Genomic DNA, 23,420 nt, shown 5'->3' on the forward strand with positions numbered 1-23,420 from the left:
AAATGACTCCCGGGCGCGGTCACCGCTCCTGCTCACTGCTCCCCTCACCTCCCAGGGGGGTGATCAAGGGTGCAGAGAATAATTTCGCCACATTTAGTGTGTGTGATAATCATTGGTACTTTACCTTTAACTTAAATCAGGATTGTGACTTTGAATTTTGCTCAGCATTTACTTATACGACCCAATCCAAACAACCTTCCTTAGTCATGGTTCCGGGTAAAAATTTAAAATAAAAATAAATCAACTAACACAAAGAGTCAACACACATGGTCACACATAGAATTGGGGGCTAAATCACCAAAAATGATCCCGGGGCGTGGCCACCGTTGGTGCTCACTGCTCCCCTCACCACACTTGTTAATATTCAGGTCACGACATGTAATTGTTGAGTATTGTTGTCACTTTTTGTATGTTTTTACAGAGAATTGTGTGCTCTCATCTGCTGCATTGTTAGCCACCTCGTGCTTGCCATATTTTACGATTTAGAATGCATAATGATCGTGAATGGTAGGCAAAATCGCCTAAAGAAAGTGCAGCTTGAGGTCGGGGTTCTGTTTGCAACGTAAAGATGACCGGTGGTCTTGCAGGAGTACGTGTTCCGGGTGGACCCGGTGACCAGCCTCGGTCTGAGCTCGGACAGCATCGTCTGCTACAGGATGGGCGAGGTGGTCCGCGCCCACTCCTTCGAAGTGCCTGAGCTGCTGCCCTGCGGCTACCTGGTGGGCGACAACGTCATCAAGATCCACCTGAAAGGTCCGGCGGAGAGGAAAGATGGCGCTCCGTGACGGGAGGCGAGGCGAAGAAGTCACTGTGGTTCTGCTCCTCTGTCCCCAGGCGTGAAAGACAACAGTGTTGACAGTCTGGTGTTCGACACGCTCATCCCCAAGCCCATCATCCAGCGGTACCTCAACCTGCTGATGGAGCACCGCCGCATCATCCTGTCGGGGCCCAGCGGCACCGGCAAGTCCTTCCTGGCCGCCAAGCTGGCCGAGTTCGTGGTTTCCCAGCTGGGCCAGGAGGTGACGGAGCACAACGTGGCCCGCTTCAACGTGGACCAGAACTCCAGCAAGGTCAGAACCGCCACCCTTCCTTGTCGACCAAGTAGAGAGTCGGACCGGTGCCGCGTGGAACATCAACCAGCAAAAATAAACCAAGATCAAATAGGAAAAAACATTTTTTCTAATGTCGCCCCTGGTGATTTTAACATGAGATACCCAAAGAAGTGCCTTTGGTGCCCTCACAAATGATCAGAAATCACAAAAAACCCTAACTTTCACAGCCGAATTGCTATAATAATAAACATTTATGGGAGAAGTTAAGCACACAAATGAGGTTTTACATTTGAATTTTAATGTATTTATTCTGACATATATATGTGTGTTTTATTTATATTTTAGAAAAAATAATGTACTTATTTTGACATTTATATATATGTACTTTGTTTTATTTATATTTATTTTTACTCATTTTCATTTATTTATTAGTAAGTAGGCAAAGCATTTATCTATTTATTTATTACTAAACCAAAACTACCGACAACAACAAGCTGAATTGTATGCGCTGCTCTGCCAACACGCACAAGTCCCTTTGGTGCCTTTACAAACGATCAGAAATCACAAAAAAACTTTCACAGCAAAATTGCTATAATAAACATTTATTGGAGAAGTTAAGCACACAAATGATGTTTTACATTTGAATTTTAATGTATTTGTTTTAACATATATATGTGTTTTATTTTGCTTATATTTTTAAAATTTTAATGTACTTATTTTGACATATATATATATATGTACTTTGTTTTATTTATATTTATTTTTTACTCATTTTCATTTATTCATTAGTAAGTAGGCAAAACATTTATCTATTCATTTATTACTAAACCAAAACTACCGACAACAAGCTGAACTGTATGCGCTGATCTGCCAACACGCACAAGTCCCTTTGGTGCCTTTACAAACGATCAGAAATCACAAAAAAACTTTCACAGCAAAATTGCTATAATAAACATTTATTGGAGAAGTTAAGCACACAAATGAGGTTTTACATTTGAATTTTAATGTATTTGTTTTGACATATATATGTGTTTTGTTTTGTTTTATTTATATTTTTAACATTTTAATGTACTTATTTTGACATATATATATGTACTTTGTTTTATTCATATTTATTTTTTACTCATTTTCATTTATTCGTTAGTAAGTAGGCAAAGCATGTATCTATTTATTTATTACTAAACCAAAACAACCGACAACAACAAGCTGAACTGTATGCGCTGCTCTGCCAACACGCACAAGTCCCTTTGGTGCCCTCACAAACGATCAGAAATCACAAAAATCCTTAACTTTCACAGTCAAATTGCTATGATAATAAACATTTAACATGTAAAATCCACTTATATTAACATCAGCAAAGGAGGAGCTGATGAGAAAGGAGCGTAATATTCCAAGATCAAATAATAAAGAAATAAAAATAGAAAACTATGGCCCTTGGAACTACCCAAATACAAAAGTATGATTTATTACGTTCTCCGTCAGGCAGAAGAACATTGATGGGAGAAGTTTGGCACACCATTGATGTTTTCCATTTAAATTTTTATGTATTTATTTTGACATATATATATATATGTACTTTGTTTTTTTATAATTATTTTTTACTAGTTTTCATTTATTTTAGTAAGTCGGCAAAGCATTGATGTTGAACAATGTATTTTATCTATTTATTTATTACTAAACCACAAAAAATTATAACATGCTGAACTGTATGCACTGCTCTGCCAATACACACACGCAGATGTCCCTTTGGTGCCCTCACAAACGATCAGAAATAACAAAAATCCTTAACTTTAACAACCAAATTGCTATAATAAACATTTAAAGAGTAAAATCCACTTCCATTAACATCAGAAAATGAGGAGGTAATGAGAAAGGAGCGGAATATTCCAAGATCAAACAGAAAAAAAAATAGAAAAATATCGCACTTGGCGATTATAAAACAAGAGAATCTACCCAAATATAAAAGTATGATTTATGACGTTCTCCATCAGTTAGAAAAACATTGATGGGAGAAGTAAGGCACACCATTGTTTTACATTTCAATTTTTATGTATTTATTTCGATAAATATATGTACTTTGTTTTATTTATATTTATTTTTTTACTAATTTTCATTTATACATTTGTAAGTAGGCAAAGCATGGCTGTTAAACAATGTATTTTATCTATTTATTTATTACTAAACCAAAACTACCGACAACACCAAGCAGAACTGTATGCGCTGCTCTGCCAACACCCACAAGTCCCTTTGGTGCCCTCACAAACGATCAGAAATCACCAAAAATCCTCAACTTTAACAACCAAATTTGCTATAATAATATTTAGAATGTAAAATCCACTTCCATTAACATCGGAAAAGGAGGCGCTGATGAGAAAGAAGCGGAATATTCCAAGATTAAATAGAAATAAATTAAAAAAATAATACGGCAATTGGCGATTTTAACAAGAGAAATCTGGAACTACCCAAATACAAAAGTTTGATTTATTACGTTCTCCATCAGGCAGAAGAACATTGATGGGAGAAGTTAGGCATACCATTAATGTTTTATGTATTTATTTCGATTTTGTTTTAATTATATTTATTTTTTACTAGTTTTCATTTATTTAGTAAGCAGGCAAAGCATTGATGTTGAACAATGTATTTTATCTATTTATTTATTACTAAACAAAAAACAAAACGCTGCTCTGCCAACACACACGCAGATGTCCCTTTGGTGCAATTACAAACGATCAAAAATCACAATAATCCTAAACTTTCAAAGCCAAATTGCTACAATAATAAAGTTAGGCACACCATTGATGTTTTACATAAAAATGTTGATGTATTTATTTTGACATGTTTTATTTATATTTATTTTGTACTCATTTTCATTTATTCAATAAGTAGGCAAAACATTTTATCTATTTATTCATTAGGTCAGGAGAAAACGCAGAGGCTATTTCATCCATACAAGCATATTTAGCAGGTTTCCCTGCTCTTCAGGGGACTTTATTCAATAAAATTAATCAATTAAAATCACATGAATGACAGAAATATATAGTGGTAAGAGAGTATTGTAAATGACAGAAAATGTATATATTTTTAAAACTTTTTTTTCCACTAAAATGTCATAAGGATGTTATTCACTGCAATGAGGTGGCGACTTGTCCAGGGTGTACCCCGCCTTCCGCCCGATTGTAGCTGAGATAGGCGCCAGCGCCCCCCGCAACCCCGAAAGGGAATAGGCGGTAGAAAATGGATGGATGGATGGATTTTATTCAATAAAATCCCCTGAAGAGCGGGGAAACCTGCGAAACAGGCTTGTAGGGACGAAATAGCCTCTGTATTGTTTCCTGACCTAAAGAATAAATAGATAAATTACATCGTTTAACGCCTACTTATCAAAGAAATGAAAAACAAGTAAAAAAAAATATATATATATATATATCAATAAAACAATTTTTTTATACTTTAATTGTATATTTAATCAATTGTATTTAAAGGCAATTTATATAATGTAAGTTGTATTTATATATTTCTTTTTTTGTTCATTTTATAAATAGGCAAAACACTCATGTTCAACATTGTATTTATTATATATATTGTTCCTATATATTTATATATTATATATTTAAAAACATTTTTCTATATTTTAATTGTGTATTTAATTAATTATAACTTAAGGTAGGTTATATATATATTTATATATATATATATATAATAGTACAATAAATACATGACTATAGGTATTATCAGACTTATTTTCAGCGTTCACAAGAGCCAGTTAGATATCTGAGTCCTTACCTGGTATTTGCTCCTCCGCCAGGACCTCCATCAGTACCTGTCCAACCTGGCGGAGCGCTGCAACTCCTCGGGGAAGGACACAAAACTTCCCAGCGTGGTCATTCTGGACAACCTCCATCATGTTGGCTCACTCAGCGACATATTTAACGGCTTCCTCAACTGCAAGTATCATAAATGGTGAGTCGCTACTGAAGAATAAAAAATTGATATTTTTCCTTGTCAAAACCAATACAAAGTACAAAAACCCAAAACCAGTGAAGTTGTCACGTTGTGTAAATGGTAAATGAAAACAGAATACAATGATTTGCAAATCATTTTCAACCTATATTCAATTGAATAGACTGCAAAGACAAGATATTTGAGTTTGACGTCTGCGAACATGTTTCCATAAAGCTGGCACAATTGGCAAAAAAGACTGAGAAAGTTGAGGAATGCTCATCAAACACTTATTGGGAACATCCCACAGGTGAGCAGGCTAATTGGGAACAGGTGGGTGCCATGATTGGGTATAAAAGCAGTTTGGTGAAATGCTCGGTCATTCACAAAACGAGGACGGGGCGAGGGTCACCACTTTGTCAAGAAATGTGTGAGCAAATTGTTTAAGAACAACATTTCTCAACCGGCTATTGCAAGGAATTTAGGGATTTCAGCATCTATGGTCCGTAATATCATCAAACGGTTCAGAGAATGTGGAGAAATCACTGCACATAAGCGATGATATCCCTCAGGCGGTACTGCATGAGTGTGTGAAGGATATCACGACATGGGCTCAGGAACACCTCAGAAAACCACTGTCAGTAAATACAGTCGGTCGCGACATCTGTAAGTGCAAGTTAAAAAGTCAGGTGTGCAGGCTAATTGGGAACAGGTGGGTGCCATGATTGGGTGTAAAAGCAGCTTCCATGAAATGCTAAATAATTCACAAACACGGATGGGGCGAGGGTCACCAATTTGTAAGCAAATTGTCGAACAGTTTTCGAACAACATTTCTCAACGAGCTATTGCAAGGAATTTAGGTATTTTACCATCCACGGTCCGTAAAATCATCAAAAGGTTCAGAGAATCTGTAGAAATCACTGCACGTAAGCGATGATATTACGGACCTTTGATCCCTCAGGCGGTACTGCATCAAAAACCGACATCATTGTGTAAAAGATATCACCGCATGGGCTCAGGAACACTTCATAAAACAACTGTCAGTAACTACAGTTTGTCTGTAAGTGCAAGTTAAAACTCTACTGTGCAAAGCAATCGCCATTTATCAACAACACCCAGAAACGCCGCCGGCTTCGCTGGGCCTGAGCTCATCTAAGATGCACTGATGCAAAATGAAAAAGTGTTCTGCGGTCAGACGAGTCCACATTTTAAATTGTTTTTTGGAAACTGTGGACGTTGTGTCCTCCGGAACAAAGAGGAACAGAACCATCCGGACTGTTCTATGGCGCCAAGTGTAAAAGCTTTGATGGTATGGGGGGTGTATTAGTGCCCAAAGACTTGGGTAACTTACACATCTGTGAAGGCACCATTAATGCCGAAAGGTACATACAGGTTTTGGAGCGACATCCAAGAAACGTTATCATGGACGCCCCTGCTTATTTCAGCAAGACGATGCCAAGTCAATTTTGTAGTAAAAGAGTGCGGGTCCTAGACTGGCCTGCCTGTAGTCCACACCTGTCTCCCATTGAACATTTTTGGCAAATTATGAAGCTTAAAAGGGGAACATTATCACCAGACCTATGTAAGCATCAATATATACCTTGATGTTGCAGAAAAAAGGTAATATATTTTTTTAACCGATTTCCGAACTCTAAATGGGTGAATTTTGGCGAATTAAACGCCTTTCTATTATTCGCTCTGACGTCACCTAGGTTGTCAATCCGCCATTTTCTCAAACACATTACAAACACCGAGTCATATCAGCTCTGTTATTTTCTGTTTTTTTGACTGTTTTCTGTAACCTTGGAGACATCATGCCTCATCGGTGTGTTGTCGGGGGTTGTAACAGCACAATCAGGGACGGATTCAAGTTCAATCAATCAATCAATGTTTATTTATATAGCCCCAAATCACAAATGTCTCAAAGGACTGCACAAATCATTACGACTACAACATCCTCGGAAGAACCCACAAAAGGGCAAGGAAAACTCACACCCAGTGGGCAGGGAGAATTCACATCCAGTGGGACGCCAGTGACAATGCTGACTATGAGAAACCTTGGAGAGGACCTCGAATGTGGGCAACCCCCCCCCCTCTAGGGGACCGAAAGCAATGGATGTCGAGCGGGTCCAACATGATACTGTGAAAGTTCAATCCATAGTGGCTCCAACACAGCCGCGAGAGTTCAGTTCAAGCGGATCCAAAACAGCAGCGAGAGTCCCGTCCACAGGAGACCATCTCAAGCGGAGGCGGGTCAGCAGCGTAGAGATGTCCCCAATCGATACAGGCGAGCGGTCCATCCTGGGTCCCGACGAGCGGTCCATCCTGGGTCTCGACTCTGGACAGCCCGTACTTTATCCATGGTTATCGGACCGGACCCCCTCCACAAGGGAGGTGGGGACATAGGAGAAAGAAAAGAAGCTGCAGATCAACTGGTCTAAAAAGGAGGTCTATTTAAAGGCTAGAGTATACAGATGAGACTTAAATGCTTCTACTGAGGTAGCATCTCGAACTGTTACCGGGAGGGCATTCCAGAGTACTGGAGCCCGAACGGAAAACGCTCTATAGCCCGCAGACTTTTTTTGGGCTCTAGGAATCACTAATAAGCCGGAGTCTTTTGAACGCAGATTTCTTGCCGGGATATATGGTACAATACAATCGGCAAGATAGGCTGGAGCTAGACCGTGTAGTATTTTATACGTAAGTAGTAAAACCTTAAAGTCACATCTTAAGTGCACAGGAAGCCAGTGCAGGTGAGCCAGTACAGGCGTAATGTGATCAAACTTTCTTGTTCTTGTCAAAAGTCTAGCAGCCGCATTTTGTACCAACTGTAATATTTTAATGCTAGACATGGGGAGACCCGAAAATAATACGTTACAGTAATCGAGACGAGACGTAACAAACGCATGGATAATGATCTCGGCGTCTTTAGTGGACAAAATGGAGCGAATTTTAGCGATATTACGGAGATGAAAGAAGGCCGTTTTAGTAACGCTTTTAATGTGTGCCTCAAAGGAGAGAGTTGGGTCGAAAATAATACCCAGATTTTTTACCGAGTCACCTTGTTTTATTATTTGGTTGTCAAATGTTAAAGTTGTATTATTAAATAGAGGTCGGTGTCTAGCAGGACCGATAATCAGCATTTCCGTTTTTTTGGCGTTAAGTTGCAAAAAGTTAGCGGACATCCATTGTTTAATTTCATTAAGACACGCTTCCAACTGACTACAGTCCGGCGTGTTGGTCAGCTTTAGGGGCATGTAGAGTTGGGTGTCATCAGCATAACAGTGAAAGCTAATACCGTATTTGCGTATGACGTCACCTAGCGGCAGCATGTAGATGCTGAAGAGTACAGGGCCAAGGACCGAACCCTGGGGAACTCCACACGTTACCTTAACATAGTCCGAGGTCACATTGTTATGGGAGACGCACTGCATCCTATCAGTAAGATAAGAGTTAAACCAAGACAGGGCTGAGTCTGACATACCAATTCGTGTTTTGATACGCTCTAATAAAATATTATGATCGACGGTATCGAAAGCAGCGCTAAGATCGAGGAGCAGCAACATAGATGACGCATCAGAGTCCATCGTTAGCAATAGATCATTAGTCAATTTTGCGAGGGCTGTCTCAGTCGAGTGATTTGCCCTGAAACCGGATTGAAAGGTTTCACATAAATTGTTAAATGCTAAGTGTTCATTTAGCTGCCCTGCAACAATTTTTTCGAGGATTTTCGAAATAAAGGGAAGGTGAGACACCGGTCGGTAGTTTACCATGAGGTCAGGATCGAGGTTAGGTCTTTTAAGGAGAGGATGAATAACCGCTTTTTTGAATGCTAGGGGAACAGTGCCCGAGGAAAGTGATAAGTTTATAATATTTAGCACTGATGGACCTAATAATACAAAAAGCTCCTTGATAAGTTTCCCAGGAAGTGAGTCAAGTAAACATGTTGTTTGTTTTATTCCATTTACACGTTGTAACAATTCTTCTAATGTTATTTCATCAAAACGAGAGAAACTATTTTGGATATTTGCAGTATCCGCCGTATATACAGTCATATCTGTGTTACTATAACCCAGTTGTAGCTGGGACGCATTGTCTTTATTCTCCTTTATAATAAGTTCAATTTTCTTATTAAAGAACTTCATAAAGTCATCTGCCGAATGGGTGGAGCTACTGGAAGGAGTGCCTTGTTGGGTTAGCGATGCTACTGTACTAAACAAAAATTTTGGATCGTTTTTATTCATGCGGATGAGATTTGAGTAATAATTAGTTTTAGCTAAGGTAAGCATGCGTTTATAAGTTATTAAACTATCACTCCATGCTTGATGGTGCACCTCAAGTTTAGTCGTGCGCCATTTGCGTTCCAGCTTTCTACATAATAATTTCTGAGCTCTAGTTTCTTCAGTAAACCATGGCGTACGCCTTTTTGGAGCCTTTTTTAACTTCAGCGGTGCTATACTATCAATGGTTTCGCGCAGGGCGTTATTAAAGTTGTTAGTGAGGTTATCAATAGAGCTCACATACTTTGGGAACGGTGCCATTACCGAGGGCAGTAGGTCAGCAAGAGTCGTCGTTGTGGCAGCATTAATGTTGCGGCTGCTATAGCAGTTTTTATTATTATTAGCTTGCCGAACATGAGTCTGAACTTCGAATTTTATAAGGTAATGATCGGACATTACTTTAGTACACGGGAGTATCATAACTTTGGAAACGGTGATACCTCTGACAAGCACTAGGTCTATCGTATTGCCGCTGCGATGCATCGGTTCATTTATTATTTGTGTAAGACCACAGCTATCAATTATAGTCTGGAGCGCCACGCACGGTGGGTCCGATGGGGTATTCATATGGATATTAAAGCCCCCCATTATAATTATATTATCGGCGTGCGTCACTAGATCAGCAACAAACTCTGAGAATTCACTAATAAAGTCCGAATATGGCCCTGGGGGCGGTAGATAACGGCCAGACACAGAGGCAGAGGTGTGGCAGACTTCATAGAAAGCACCTCAAAAGATTTATATTTATTATTTAAGTTAGGACTAAAGTTAAAGTTTTCGTTGTATATTAGTGCGACCCCCCCTCCCCTTTTAAGGGGACGGGCAATATGCGCATTCGTATAGTTAGGAGGGGATGCCTCATTTATCGCAAAAAAGTCGTCTGGTTTAAGCCAGGTTTCGCTAAGACCGATGACGTTAAGGTTGTTGTCTCTAATGACCTCATTAACTAATAACGTTTTGGGAGACAAAGATCTGATGTTTAGAAAGCCCATATTATAGGTAGTGGGCTGTTTTAAGGAGTTGTTGATCAAATTATCCGTAGTAGCAATATTAATAATGTTGCGTTTATTATGCGCAGTGTACTTAAAATAATTACGACCGTATCTAGGAATTGATATGACGGGAATTTTCAGATTGTCTACTTGGCGCTGCGATAAACTGAACGCATCATAATTTGCCACCTCAGTAGAACGCATGTCTAACTCTGACATAGTCATAGTCATAGCAGAAAAACCATTTTGTGAGTTGTGTATTACGTGGAGTGTGCATCGATTAGCACGGCATGCTAATCGATGCTAACATTCTATTTAGGCTAGCTGTATATACATATTGCATCGTTATGCCTCATTTGTAGCTATACTTGCATCCAGCCTTTCCCTCCACCCACATTTAATGCCAAACAAACACTTACCAATCGACGGATTCAAGGTGCACCAGTTGTGAAAAGATCCGAAAGTCCCTCGTTTGGGCTGCACATTTTACCGGCGATGCTACGACAGACATGGCACAGAGATGTATGGATACCCTGCGACACTCAAAGCAGATACATTTCCAACGATAAAGTCAACGAAATCACAAAGGAGAGTTTTGTTGTTGTTATTGACTTATGTGCTAATCAGACATGTTTGGTCGCGGCATGACTGCCAGCTAATCGATGCTAACATGCTATTTAGGCTAGCTGTATGTACATTTGTAGCTATATTTGCATCCAGCCTTTCCCTCCACCCACATTTAAAGCCAAACAAACAATTACCAATCGACGAATTTAAGTTGCTCCTGCACATTTTACCGGTGATGCTACGACAGACATAGCACAGAGATGTATGGATACCCTGCGACACTCAAAGCAGATGCATTTCCAACGATGAAGTCAACAAAATCACAAAGGGGAGTTTTGTTGATGTTATTGACTTATGTGCCAATCAGACATATTTGGTCGCGGCATGACTGCCAGCTAATCGATGCTAACATGCTATTTAGGCTAGCCGTATGTACATTTGCAGCTATATTTGCATCCAGCCTTTTCCTCCACTCCCATTTAATGCCAAACAAACACTTACCAATCGAGAATTTAAGTTGCTCCTGCACATTTTACCGGCGATTCTACGACAGACATGGCACAGAGATGTATGGATACCCTGCGACACTCAAAGCAGATGCATTTCCAACCATAAAGTCAACGAAATCACAAAGGGGAGTTTTGTTGATGTTATTGACTTATGTGCCAATCAGACATATTTGGTCGCGGCATGACTGCCAGCTAATCGATGCTAACATGCTATTTAGGCTAGCTGTATGTACATTTGTAGCTATATTTGCATCCAGCCTTTCCCTCCACCCACATTTAATGCCAAACAAACACTTACCAATCGATGGATTTAAGTTGCTCCAATCGTTGGTCAGAAGGCAATCCCCGAATAGCTTCAGTTTCTTCTTCAATTTCGTTTTCGCTCTCTGCCTCCACGCTCCAACAATCCGTTTCAATACATGCGTAATCTGTTGAATCGCTTAAGCCGCTGAAACCCGAGTCCAAATCCGAGCTAATGTCGCCATATCTTGCTGTGCTATCCGCCATGTTGGCATCACTAAATGACATCACAGGAAAAATGGACGGTGGATTTCCAGATAGCGAAAATCAGGCCTTTTTTCGGGATATTCCATGATGGGTAAAATTCTGAAAAATAAAATAAGACACTGGGAACTGATTTACAGGTTTTGGGTTTTGTCACAATTTTGGGGGGAATGTGAGGATTTGGTGAGCTCAAGTGTAAATATGTCCTGCTTTAGCCCCTATGTGATTGGGACCATGAACCAGGGCGTCTCCTCCTCCCCCAACCTGGAGCTGCATCACAACTTCAGGTGGGTCACCATGGAAACCGAGCGTGGTGTTAAAAATGGCCAAAAGACATCAATCACGGGGGGAGGGGGTTGCAAAAGTGGTGTCTTCTTGTCCACACCTGTCCGGGTCTTGCAGGTGGGTGCTGTGTACCAACCACACGGAGCCTGTCAAAGGCTTCCTGGGCCGCTTCCTCCGGAGGAAGCTGATCGAGACGGAGCTGGCCAAGAACATGCGCAGCAACGAGCTGATCAAGACCATAGACTGGATCCCCAAGACCTGGCATTACCTCAACGGCTTCCTGGAGGCGCACAGCTCCTCCGACGTCACGATAGGTGAGGTCAAGGTCGTCCTCAGCACCTCCCCCCATGGATGTCGGATGACTGGCGTTGTGGCCCCTGCAGGTCCCCGGCTCTTCCTGTCCTGTCCCATGGAGGTGGAAGGATCCCGGGTCTGGTTCACGGACCTGTGGAACTACTCGCTGGTGCCCTACCTGCTGGAGGCTGTCAGGGAAGGACTTCAGGTGAGTGCTGGCACCCGTGCGGACTAAGGTGGTCCCGATACCAATATGTATACTTTTTGATACTTTTCTAAATAAAGGGGACCACGGGTTTTAACAAAAAGATCTTAGGGAACATGAAACATATGTTTATTTTTACAATTTAGTCCTTAAGTGAAGTGAAGTGAATTATATTTATATAGCGCTTTTTCTCTAGTGACTCAAAGCGCTTTTCATAGTGAAACCCAATATCTAAGTTACATTTAAACCAGTGTGGGTGGCACTGGGAGCAGGTAGGGTAAAGTGTCTTGCCCAAGGACACAACGGCAGTGACTAGGATGGCGGAAGCGGGGATCGAACCTGCAACCCTCAAGTTGCTGGCACGGCCACTCTACCAAACGAGCTATTCACATAATAAAATAGTGAACATAGTAGACAACTTGGTAGTAAGTGAACAAACAAAGACTCCTAATTAGTCTATGCAGCAACATATTGTGTCATTTATCTACCTGTTATTTTGTCAAGGAGAAACTGTAAAAAAAAATATTAATCCACTTGTTCGTTGACTGTTAATATCTGCTTATTTTCTGTTTCAACATGTTCTATCTACACTTCTGTTAAAATGTAATAATCACTTGTTCTTCTCTTATTTGATACTTTACATTAGTTACGGATGATACCACACATTTAGGTGTCCATCCGATACCAAGTAGTTACAGGATAATACATTGGTCATATTCAAAGTCCTAGTGTGTCTTTATGAATGTATTTTTTTTTTTTTTTAATTTAAAAGAAAAAAAATGTGATGATAAAAATATCGATGTACTCATAGTAGTATCGACTAGATACGCTCCTGTACTTGGTATCAATAAAGTTGATGTCAGGTGTAGATCCACCCATGGCGTTTGTTTACATTGTGACGCCAGGTGAGCTATTGTATCCTCCTACGGTGTGTAGTGAAGCATGTTTAGCTATTCCTCGTCCTTTTAAGAAACATATATGTATGTATGTGTATCTATATACTGTATATAAAAGTATGTGTATATACTGTATATGTATGTATATACATGTGAGAGTCTAGTCCATAGTGGATCTAACATAATAGTGAGAGTCCAGTCTATAGTGGATCTAACATAATTGTGAGAGTCCATTCCATAGTGGATCTAACATAATGATGAGAGTCCAGTCCATAGTGGATCCAACATAATAGTGAGAGTCCAGTCCATAGTGGATCTAACACAATAGTGAGAGTCCAGTCCATAGTGGATCTAACATAATAGTGTGAAAGTCCAGTCCATAGTCAATCTAACATAATAGTGAGAGTCCAGTCCATAGTGGATCTAACATAATAGTGTGAGAGTTCAGTTCATAGTGGATCTAACATAATAGTGTGAGATTTCAGTTCATAGTGGATCTAACATAATAGTGAGAGTCCAGTCCATAGTGGATCCAACATAATGTGAGAGAGTCCAGTCCATAGTGGATCCAACATAATGTGAGAGAGTCCAGTCCATAGTGGATCTAACATAATAGTGAGAGTCCAGTCCATAGTGGATCTAACATAATAGTGTGAGACTCCAGTCCATAGTGGATCTAACATAATAGTGAGAGTCCAGTCTATAGTGGATCTAACATAATAGTGAGAGTCTAGTCCATAGTGGATCTAATATAATAGCGTGAGAGTCCAGTCCATTGTGGATCTAACATAATAGTGAGAGTCCAGTCCATAGTGGATCTAATATAATAGTGTGAGAGTGCAGTCCATAGTGGATCTGACATAATAGTGTGAGGGTCCAGTCCATAGTGGATCTGACATAATAGTGTGAGAGTCCAGTCCATAGTGGATCTAATATAATAGTGTGAGAGTCCAGTCCATAGTGGATCTAACATAATAGTGTGAGCGTCCAGTCCATAGTGGATCTAACTTAATAGTGTGAGAGTTCAGTTCATAGTGGATCTAACATAATAGTGAGAGTCTAGTCCATAATGGATCTAACATAATGCTGTAAGAGTCCAGTCCATAGTGGATCTAACATAATAGTGAGAGTCCAGTCCATAGTGGATCTAATATAATAGTGTGAGAGTCCAGTCCATAGTGGATCTGACATAATAGTGTGAGAGTCCAGTCCATAGTGGATGGAACACAATAGTGAGAGTCCAGTCCATAGTGGATCTGACATAACAGTGTGAGAGTCCAGTCCATAGTGGATCTAACATAATAGTGTGAAAGTCCAGTCCATAGTCAATCTAACATAATAGTGAGAGTCCAGTCCATAGTGGATCTAACATAATAGTGTGAGATTTCAGTTCATAGTGGATCTAACATAATAGTGAGAGTCCAGTCCATAGTGGATCCAACATAATGTGAGAGAGTCCAGTCCATAGTGGATCCAACATAATGTGAGAGAGTCCAGTCCATAGTGGATCTAACATAATAGTGAGAGTCCAGTCCATAGTGGATCTAACATAATAGTGTGAGAGTCCAGTCCATAGTGGATCTAACATAATAGTGAGAGTCCAGTCCATAGTGGATCTAACATAATAGTGTGAGAGTCCAGTCCATAGTGGATCTAACATAATAGTGAGAGTCCAGTCCATTGTGGATCTAACATAATAGTGAGAGTCCAGTCCATAGTGGATCTAATATAATAGTGTGAGAGTGCAGTCCATAGTGGATCTGACATAATAGTGTGAGGGTCCAGTCCATAGTGGATCTGACATAATAGTGTGAGAGTCCAGTCCATAGTGGATCTAATATAATAGTGTGAGAGTCCAGTCCATAGTGGATCTAACATAATAGTGTGAGCGTCCAGTCCATAGTGGATCTAACTTAATAGTGTGAGAGTTCAGTTCATAGTGGATCTAACATAATAGTGAGAGTCTAGTCCATAATGGATCTAACATAATGCTGTAAGAGTCCAGTCCATAGTGGATCTAACATAATAGTGAGAGTCCAGTCCATAGTGGATCTAATATAATAGTGTGAGAGTCCAGTCCATAGTGGATCTGACATAATAGTGTGAGAGTCCAGTCCATAGTGGATGGAACACAATAGTGAGAGTCCAGTCCATAGTGGATCTGACATAACAGTGTGAGAGTCCAGTCCATAGTGGATCCAATATAATAGTGTGAGAGTCCAGTCCATAGTGGATCTAACATAATAGTGGGAGTCCAGTCCATAGTGGATTTAACATAATAGTGAGAGTCCAGTCCATAGTGGATCTAACATAATAGTGTGAGAGTCCAGTCCATAGTGGATCTAACATAATAGTGAGAGTCCAGTCTATAGTGGATCTAACATAATAGTGAGAGTCCAGTCTATAGTGGATCTAACATACTGTAATAGTGAGTGTCCAGTCCATAGTGGATCTAACATAATAGTGAGAGTCTAGTCCATAGTGGATCTAATATAATAGCGTGAGAGTCCAGTCCATTGTGGATCTAACATAATAGTGAGAGTCCAGTCCATAGTGGATCTAATATAATAGTGTGAGAGTCCAGTCCATAGTGGATCTGACATAATAGTGTGAGGGTCCAGTCCATAGTGGATCTGACATAATAGTGTGAGAGTCCAGTCCATAGTGGATCTAATATAATAGTGTGAGAGTCCAGTCCATAGTGGATCTAACATAATAGTGTGAGAGTCCCGTCCATAGTGGATCTAACATAATAGTGGGAGCCCAGTCCATAGTGGATCTAACTTAATAGTGTGAGAGTTCAGTTCATAGTGGATCCAACATAATAGGGAGAGTCTAGTCCATAATGGATCTAATATAATGGTGTAAGAGTCCAGTCCATAGTGGATCTAACATAATAGTGAGAGTCCAGTCCATAGTGGATCTAATATAATAGTGTGAGAGTCCAGTCCATAGTGGATCTGACATAATAGTGTGAGAGTCCAGTCCATAGTGGATGGAACACAATAGTGAGAGTCCAGTCCATAGTGGATCTAACATAATAGTGAGAGTCCAGTCCATAGTGGATCTGACATAACAGTGTGAGAGTCCAGTCCATAGTGGATCCAACATAATAGTGTGAGAGTCCAGTCCATAGTGGATCTAACATAATAGTGGGAGTCCAGTCCATAGTGGATCTAACATAATAGTGAGAGTCCATAGTGGATCTAACATAATAGTGTGAGAGTTCAGTCCATAGTGGATCTAACATAATAGTGAGAGTCCAGTCCACAGTGGATCTAATATAATAGTGTGAGAGTCCAGTCCATAGTGGATCGAACATAATAGTAGGAGTCCAATCCATAGTTGATCTAACATAATAGTGAGAGTCCAGTCCATAGTGGATCTAACATAAAAGTTTGAGAGTCCAGTCTGGTTAAATCACCGAAAATGATTCCCGGGCGCGCCCACCGCTGCTGCTCACTGCTCCCCTCACCTCCCCGGGGAGTGATCAAAGGTGCAGAGAATAATTTGGCTACACCTTGCGTGTGTGTGACTTTCGTTGGTACTTTAACTTTGACTTAAATCGGAACAGCGACTGTGAATTTTGCTCAGCACTGAGTTATACCACCCAATCCAAACAACCATCCCTAGTCATGGTGCAGGGGGAAAAAATAAAATCAACCAACACATAAAGTCAACATACATAATACAACCTGCTCACTGAACATTGTGATTGGGACCAATCACTCTACCAACCGAGCTATGCCGCCCAGAGTTGATCTTTGACTAGTTTTCTTCTATTTAATACTCTACTTGTTCCCCTGAGTGTGAAGGACCATACTCAAGTCCTGTTTTTTTGAAACCAGCTGTACGGCAAGCGGGCGGCGTGGGAGGACCCGTCCAAGTGGGTGAGCGACACGTACCCGTGGAAGGGCCCCACGCTGCAGCAGGAGGGCCAATCGCTGCTGCAGCTGAGGCCCGAGGACGTGGGCTACGAGGGCTACAGCTCGTCCAAGGAGGGCGCCTCGTCCAAGCAGATGTCCCAGAGCGACACCGAGGGGGACCCCCTGGTGAGAGAGCCACCCAATATATCGCGTCATACCCAGGGCTGTCCAAATTGTGCACCGGGGGCCGTTTTTTTTTAACACTCTGGGCACATTATACAAATATATATATATTTTTTTAAATATAAAAAGTGTTATAAAAGAGCAAAGAGGTGAAATATAAATAGGAAAAGTTGCAATGTTGACTCTATTAATAATAATAATTTACTTTAAAACTGTCATTGCTCAGAAAATAGTTATAGTTATTGAATTGTTGACCTATTTTGGGGCAAAAACGGTATAAAAAGCACAAAAAATAAGAAGACGTGTAAAAAAATGTGAACTTATAACCGACAGATCTGAAGTCCATCTGGAGATTTAAGTGTTGAAAGTCAAATAAAATAAAAGTAAAAAACTGTCTTTCTTTTTTTAATGACAGGTAAAAAAAAAAAATTAACTGTCATTTCTCAAAAATAATAATGAATTGCAATTAATGTTATGATTTATTGCACATTAAATATGCCACTTTAAACATTTATTGGGTGTAAATGTGCATATTTTGTGTTTTTGTTGTAAAAAAACAATTTTTGGGGGACAAAAACAGCATAAAAATGTTAACTTATAATCGATAGCTCTGAAGTCAATCTGGAGATTTAGGTGATGAAAGTAAAATTCAAACAAATGTCTGACTAATTTTTTTAACTTTTATGAGTAGGATGATTTTGAAGAATTTTAGTGGGATTTTATTTTTTTATTATTATTATTATTATTTTTAAATAATTACTTAAAATCATTGTTGTTATGAATTATTAATATATTTACTGCCTTTATTGGGTGGAAATGGAAATGTGCATATTTTGTGTTTTTGCTATAAAAACAAAGTTAAAAATGGCATAAAAAAACAAAAATGAAAAGACATAAAAAAAATTTTTTTATAATCGACAGATCTGAAGTCGATCTGGATGTTTAAATGTTGAAAGTCAAATACATTTTTATTTTTATTTTTTTCAAATGACAGGTAAAAAAATAAAATAACTGTCATTGCTCAAAAATAATAATGAATTGAAATCAATGTTATGATTTTTTGACATATTTATTGCACATCTAATATGCCACTTTAAACATTTATTGGGTGTAAATGTGCATATTTTGTGTTTTTGTCATAAAAAACAATTTTTGGGGGACAAAAACAGCATAAAAAGACATTAAAAAATGTAAACTTATAATCGATAGATCTGAAGTCAATCTGGAGATTTAAGCGATGAAAGTAAAATTCTAACAAATGTCTGACAATTTTTTTTAACTTTTATGAGTAGGATGGTTTTGAGGAATTTTAGTGGGATTTTATTTTTTTACCTGTCATTGATCAACAATAATAATGACTTAAAATCATTGTTGTTATGAATTGTTGACATATTTACTGCATTTATTGGGTGGAAATGGAAATGTGCATATTTTGTGTTTTTGCTATAAAAACAAAGTTAAAAATGGCATAAAAAAACAAAAATAAAAAGACATTAAAAACAAAATTGAATCGACAGATCTGAAGTCGAACTGGATGTTTAAGTGTTGAAAGTCAAATAAAATAAAAGTTAAAAACTGTCTTTTTTTATGACAGGTAAAAAAAAATTAACTGTCATTTCTCAAAAATAATAATGAATTGAAATCAATGTTATGATTTATTGCACATTAAATATGCCACTTTAAACATTTATTGGGTGTAAATGTGCATATTTTGTGTTTTTGTTATAAAAAAAACAATTTTTTTGAGACAAAAAGAGCATAAAAAGACATTAAAAAAATGTTAACTTATAATCGATAGCTCTGAAGTCAATCTGGAGATTTAGGTGATGAAAGTAAAATTCAAACAAATGTCTGACTAATTTTTTTAACTTTTATGAGTAGGATGATTTTGAAGAATTTTAGTGGGATTTTATTTTTTTACCTGTCATTGATCAACAATAATAATGACTTAAAATCATTGTTGTTATGAATTGTTGGCATATTTACTGCATTTATCGGGTGGAAATGGAATTGTGCATATTTTGTGTTTTTGCTATAAAAACAAAGTTAAAAATGGCATAAAAAAACAAAAATAAAAAGACATAAAAAAAGAAAAATCATAATCGACAGATCTGAAGTCGATCTGGATGTTTAAGTGTTGAAAGTCAAATAAAATAAAAGTAAAAAACTGTCTTTTTGTATGACAGGTAAAAAAAAAATTTACTGTCATTTCTCAAAAATAATAATGAATATAAATCAAGGTTATGATTTTTGGAGATATTTATTGCACATCTAATATGCCACTTTAAACATTTATTGGGTGTAAATGTGCATATTTTGTGTTTTTGTTATAAAAAAAACAATTTTGGGGGGACGAAAACAGCATAAAAAGACATTTAAAAAAATGTAAACTTATAATCGATAGATCTGAAGTCAATCTGGAGATTTAAGTGATGAAAGTGAAATTCAAACATATGTCTGACTAATTTTTATTACTTTTATGAGTAGGATCGTTTTGAAGAATTTTAGTGGGATTTTATTTTTTAACTGTTATTTTTTTTTTTTAATAATGACTTAAAATCATTGTTGTTATGAATTATTAACATATTTACTGCCTTTATCGGGTGGAAATGGAAATGTGCATATTTTGTGTTTTTGCTATAAAAAATAAGTTAAAATGGCATAAAAAAACAAAAATAAAAAGACATTAAAAAAAATAATTATAATTGACAGATCTGAAGTTGATCTGGATGTTTAAATGTTGAAAGTCAAATAAAATTATTATTTTTATTTTTTTTCAAATGACAGGTAAAAAAAAAAAATAACTCATTGCTCAAAAATAATAATGAATTGAAATCAATGTTATGATTTTTTGACATATTTATTGCACATCTAATATGCCACTTTAAACATTTATTGGGTGTAAATGTGCATATTTTGTGTTTTTGTCATAAAAAACAATTTTTGGGGGACAAAAACAGCATAAAAAGACATTAAAAAAATGTAAACTTATAATCGATAGATCTGAAGTCAATCTGGAGATTTAAGCGATGAAAGTAAAATTCAAACAAATGTCTGACTAAATTTTTTTACTTTTATGAGTAGGATGGTTTTGAAGAATTTTAGTGGGATTTTATTTTTTTACCTGTCATTGATCAACAATAATAATGACTTAAAATCATTGTTGTTATGAATTGTTGACATATTTACTGCATTTATTGGGTGGAAATGGAAATGTGCATATTTTGTGTTTTTGCTATAAAAACAAAGTTAAAAATGGCATAAAAAAACAAAAATAAAAAGACATAAAAAAAAAAATTATAATCGACAGATCTCAAGTCGATCTGGATGTTTAAGTGTTGAAAGTCAAATAAAATAAAAGTAAAAAACTGTCTTTTTGTATGACAGGTAAAAAAATATTTAACTGTCATTTCTTAAAAATAATAATGAATTGAAATCGAGGTTATGATTTTTTGACATATTTATTGCACATCTAATATGCCACTTTAAATATTTATTGGGTGTAAATGTGCATATTTTGTGTTTTTGTTATAAAAAAACAATTTTGGGGGGACGAAAACAGCATAAAAAGACATTAAAAAAAATTTAAACTTATAATCGATAGATCTGAAGTCAATCTGGAGATTTAAGTGATGAAAGACTAATTTTTATTACTTTTATGAGTAGGATCGTTTTGAAGAATTTTAGTGGGATTTTATTTTTTAACTGTTATTTTTTTATTTTTTTAATAATGACTTAAAATCATTGTTGTTATGAATTATTGACATATTTACTGCATTTATTGGGTGGAAATGGAAATGTGCATATTTTGTGTTTTTGCTATAAAAACAAAGTTAAAAATGGCATAAAAAAACAAAAATAAAAAGACATTAAAAAAAAAAGAAACTTTATAATCGACAGATCAGAAGTCGATCTGGATGTTTAAGTGTCTAAAGTCAAATATATATATATTTTTTTAAATAACAGGTAAAAAAAATAAAATAACTGTCATTGCTCAAAAATAATAATGAATTGAAATCAATGTTATGATTTTTTGACATATTTGTTGCACATTAAATATTCCACTTGGAACATTAATTGGGTGGAAATGTGCATATTTTGTATTTTTTCTAAAAAATACGAAGTTTTCTTTGACAAAAATGGCATAAAAAGACATTACAAAAATAAAAACGTGTAATAGTAAAATTTTTAAACAAATGTGTACACTAATTTTTTAAACTTTCATGAGTGGGACCTTTGTTGGATCCCCAAGAATTTTAGTGGGATTTTTAATTTTTTTCAACTGTCATTTCTCAAAAATAATAATGACTTAAAATCAATGGTATTATGGATTATTGACATATTTGCTGTATTTATTGGGTGGAAATGTGCATAATTTGTGTGTTTGCTATAAAATACAAAGTTTTCTTTGAAAAAACTGCATTAAAAAAAACGGTAAAAAAATAACTTATAAGCGACAGATCTGAAGTTGATCTGGGGATTTAAATGTTGGAATTAAAATAAAATAAAAATCTCTGACTTATTTTTAACACTTTTATGAGTGGGACCTTTTTGGATCCCCAAGAGTTTTAGTGAGGGATTTTTTTTAACTGTCATTGCTGAAAAATAAAAATGAATTAAAATAAATGTTATGAATAACTGACATATTTATTGCACATTAAATATCCCACTTTGAACATTTATTGGGTGAAAATATGCATATTTTGTGTTTTTGCTTTAAAAAACTATGTTTTTTTTTTGACAAAAATGGTATAAAAAGACATTAAAAAATGTAAAACTTATAATTGACCGATCTGAAGTCAATCTGGAGATTTAATTGATGAAAATAAAATTCAGACAAATGTGTGACAAATTGTTTAAACTTTTACGAGTGGCACCATTTTGATCCCCAACTATTTTAGTGTATTTTTTTTCTTTTTAACTGTCATTGCTCAAAAATAATGACTTAAAATCAATGGTATTATGGATTATTGACATATTTACTGCATTTATTGGGTGGAAATGTGCATATTTTGTGTTTTTGCTATAAAAAACAAAGTTTTCTTCCACAAAAATGGCACAAAAAACACAAAAATAGAAAGATATAAAAAAAAAATAACTTATAATGGACAGATCTGAAGTCAATCTGGAGATTTAAGTGATGAAAGTAAAACTTAAACAAATGTGTGACGAATTTTTAAAACTTTTACAAGTGGCACCTTTTTGATCCCCAACTATTTTAGTGGATTTTTTTTTTCTTTTTAACTGTCATTGCTCAAAAATAATAATGACTTCAAATCAAGGATATTATGGATTATTGACATATTTACTGCATTTATTGGGTGGAAATGTGCATATTTTGTGTTTTTGCTTTAAAAACAAAGTTTTCTTTGACAAAAATGTCATAAAAAACACAAAAATAAAAAGACATTAAAAAATGTTTAACTTATAATCGACAGATATAAAGTCAATCTGGAGATTTAATTGATAAAAGTAAAATTCAAACAAATGTGTGACGGTTTTTTTAAACTTTTATGAGTGGCACCATTTTGATCCCCAACTATTTTAGTGGATTTTTTTTTTCTTTTTAACTGTCATTGCTCAAAAATAATAATGGATTAAAATCAATGGTATTATGGATTATTGACATATTTACTGCATTTATTGGGTGGAAATGTGCATATTTTGTGTTTTTGCTATAAAACACAAAGTTTTCTTCGACAAAAATATCATAAAAAACACAAAAATAAAAAGACATTAAAAATGTTTTAACTTATAATCGACAGATCTGAAGTCAATCTGGAGATTTGATTGATAAAAGTAAAATTCAAACAAATGTGTGACGAATTTTTTAAACTTTTGTGAGTGG

The 23,420-nt window shown here is 36.6% G+C and overlaps 1 protein-coding gene across 5 annotated transcripts in view; it reads left to right on the forward strand.

Moving 5' to 3' along the window:
• The window catches only part of nav3 (neuron navigator 3), a 524,985-nt gene that overhangs the window by 496,138 nt on the left and 5,427 nt on the right, over window positions 1-23,420 (forward strand). For all 5 annotated transcript variants that reach the window (XM_061913994.1, XM_061913995.1, XM_061913996.1 and 2 more), the window contains 7 exons: window positions 588-753; window positions 835-1,070; window positions 4,858-5,012; window positions 12,059-12,130; window positions 12,246-12,442; window positions 12,512-12,630; window positions 17,372-17,575. In XM_061913994.1, the coding sequence (XP_061769978.1) occupies window positions 588-753; window positions 835-1,070; window positions 4,858-5,012; window positions 12,059-12,130; window positions 12,246-12,442; window positions 12,512-12,630; window positions 17,372-17,575 (1,149 nt within the window). The remainder of the gene's footprint in view (window positions 1-587; window positions 754-834; window positions 1,071-4,857; window positions 5,013-12,058; window positions 12,131-12,245; window positions 12,443-12,511; window positions 12,631-17,371; window positions 17,576-23,420) is intronic.

Source organism: Nerophis ophidion, linkage group LG10, assembly GCF_033978795.1.
Source record: "Nerophis ophidion isolate RoL-2023_Sa linkage group LG10, RoL_Noph_v1.0, whole genome shotgun sequence".
In the NCBI taxonomy this organism is placed as follows: Eukaryota; Metazoa; Chordata; class Actinopteri; order Syngnathiformes; family Syngnathidae; genus Nerophis; species Nerophis ophidion.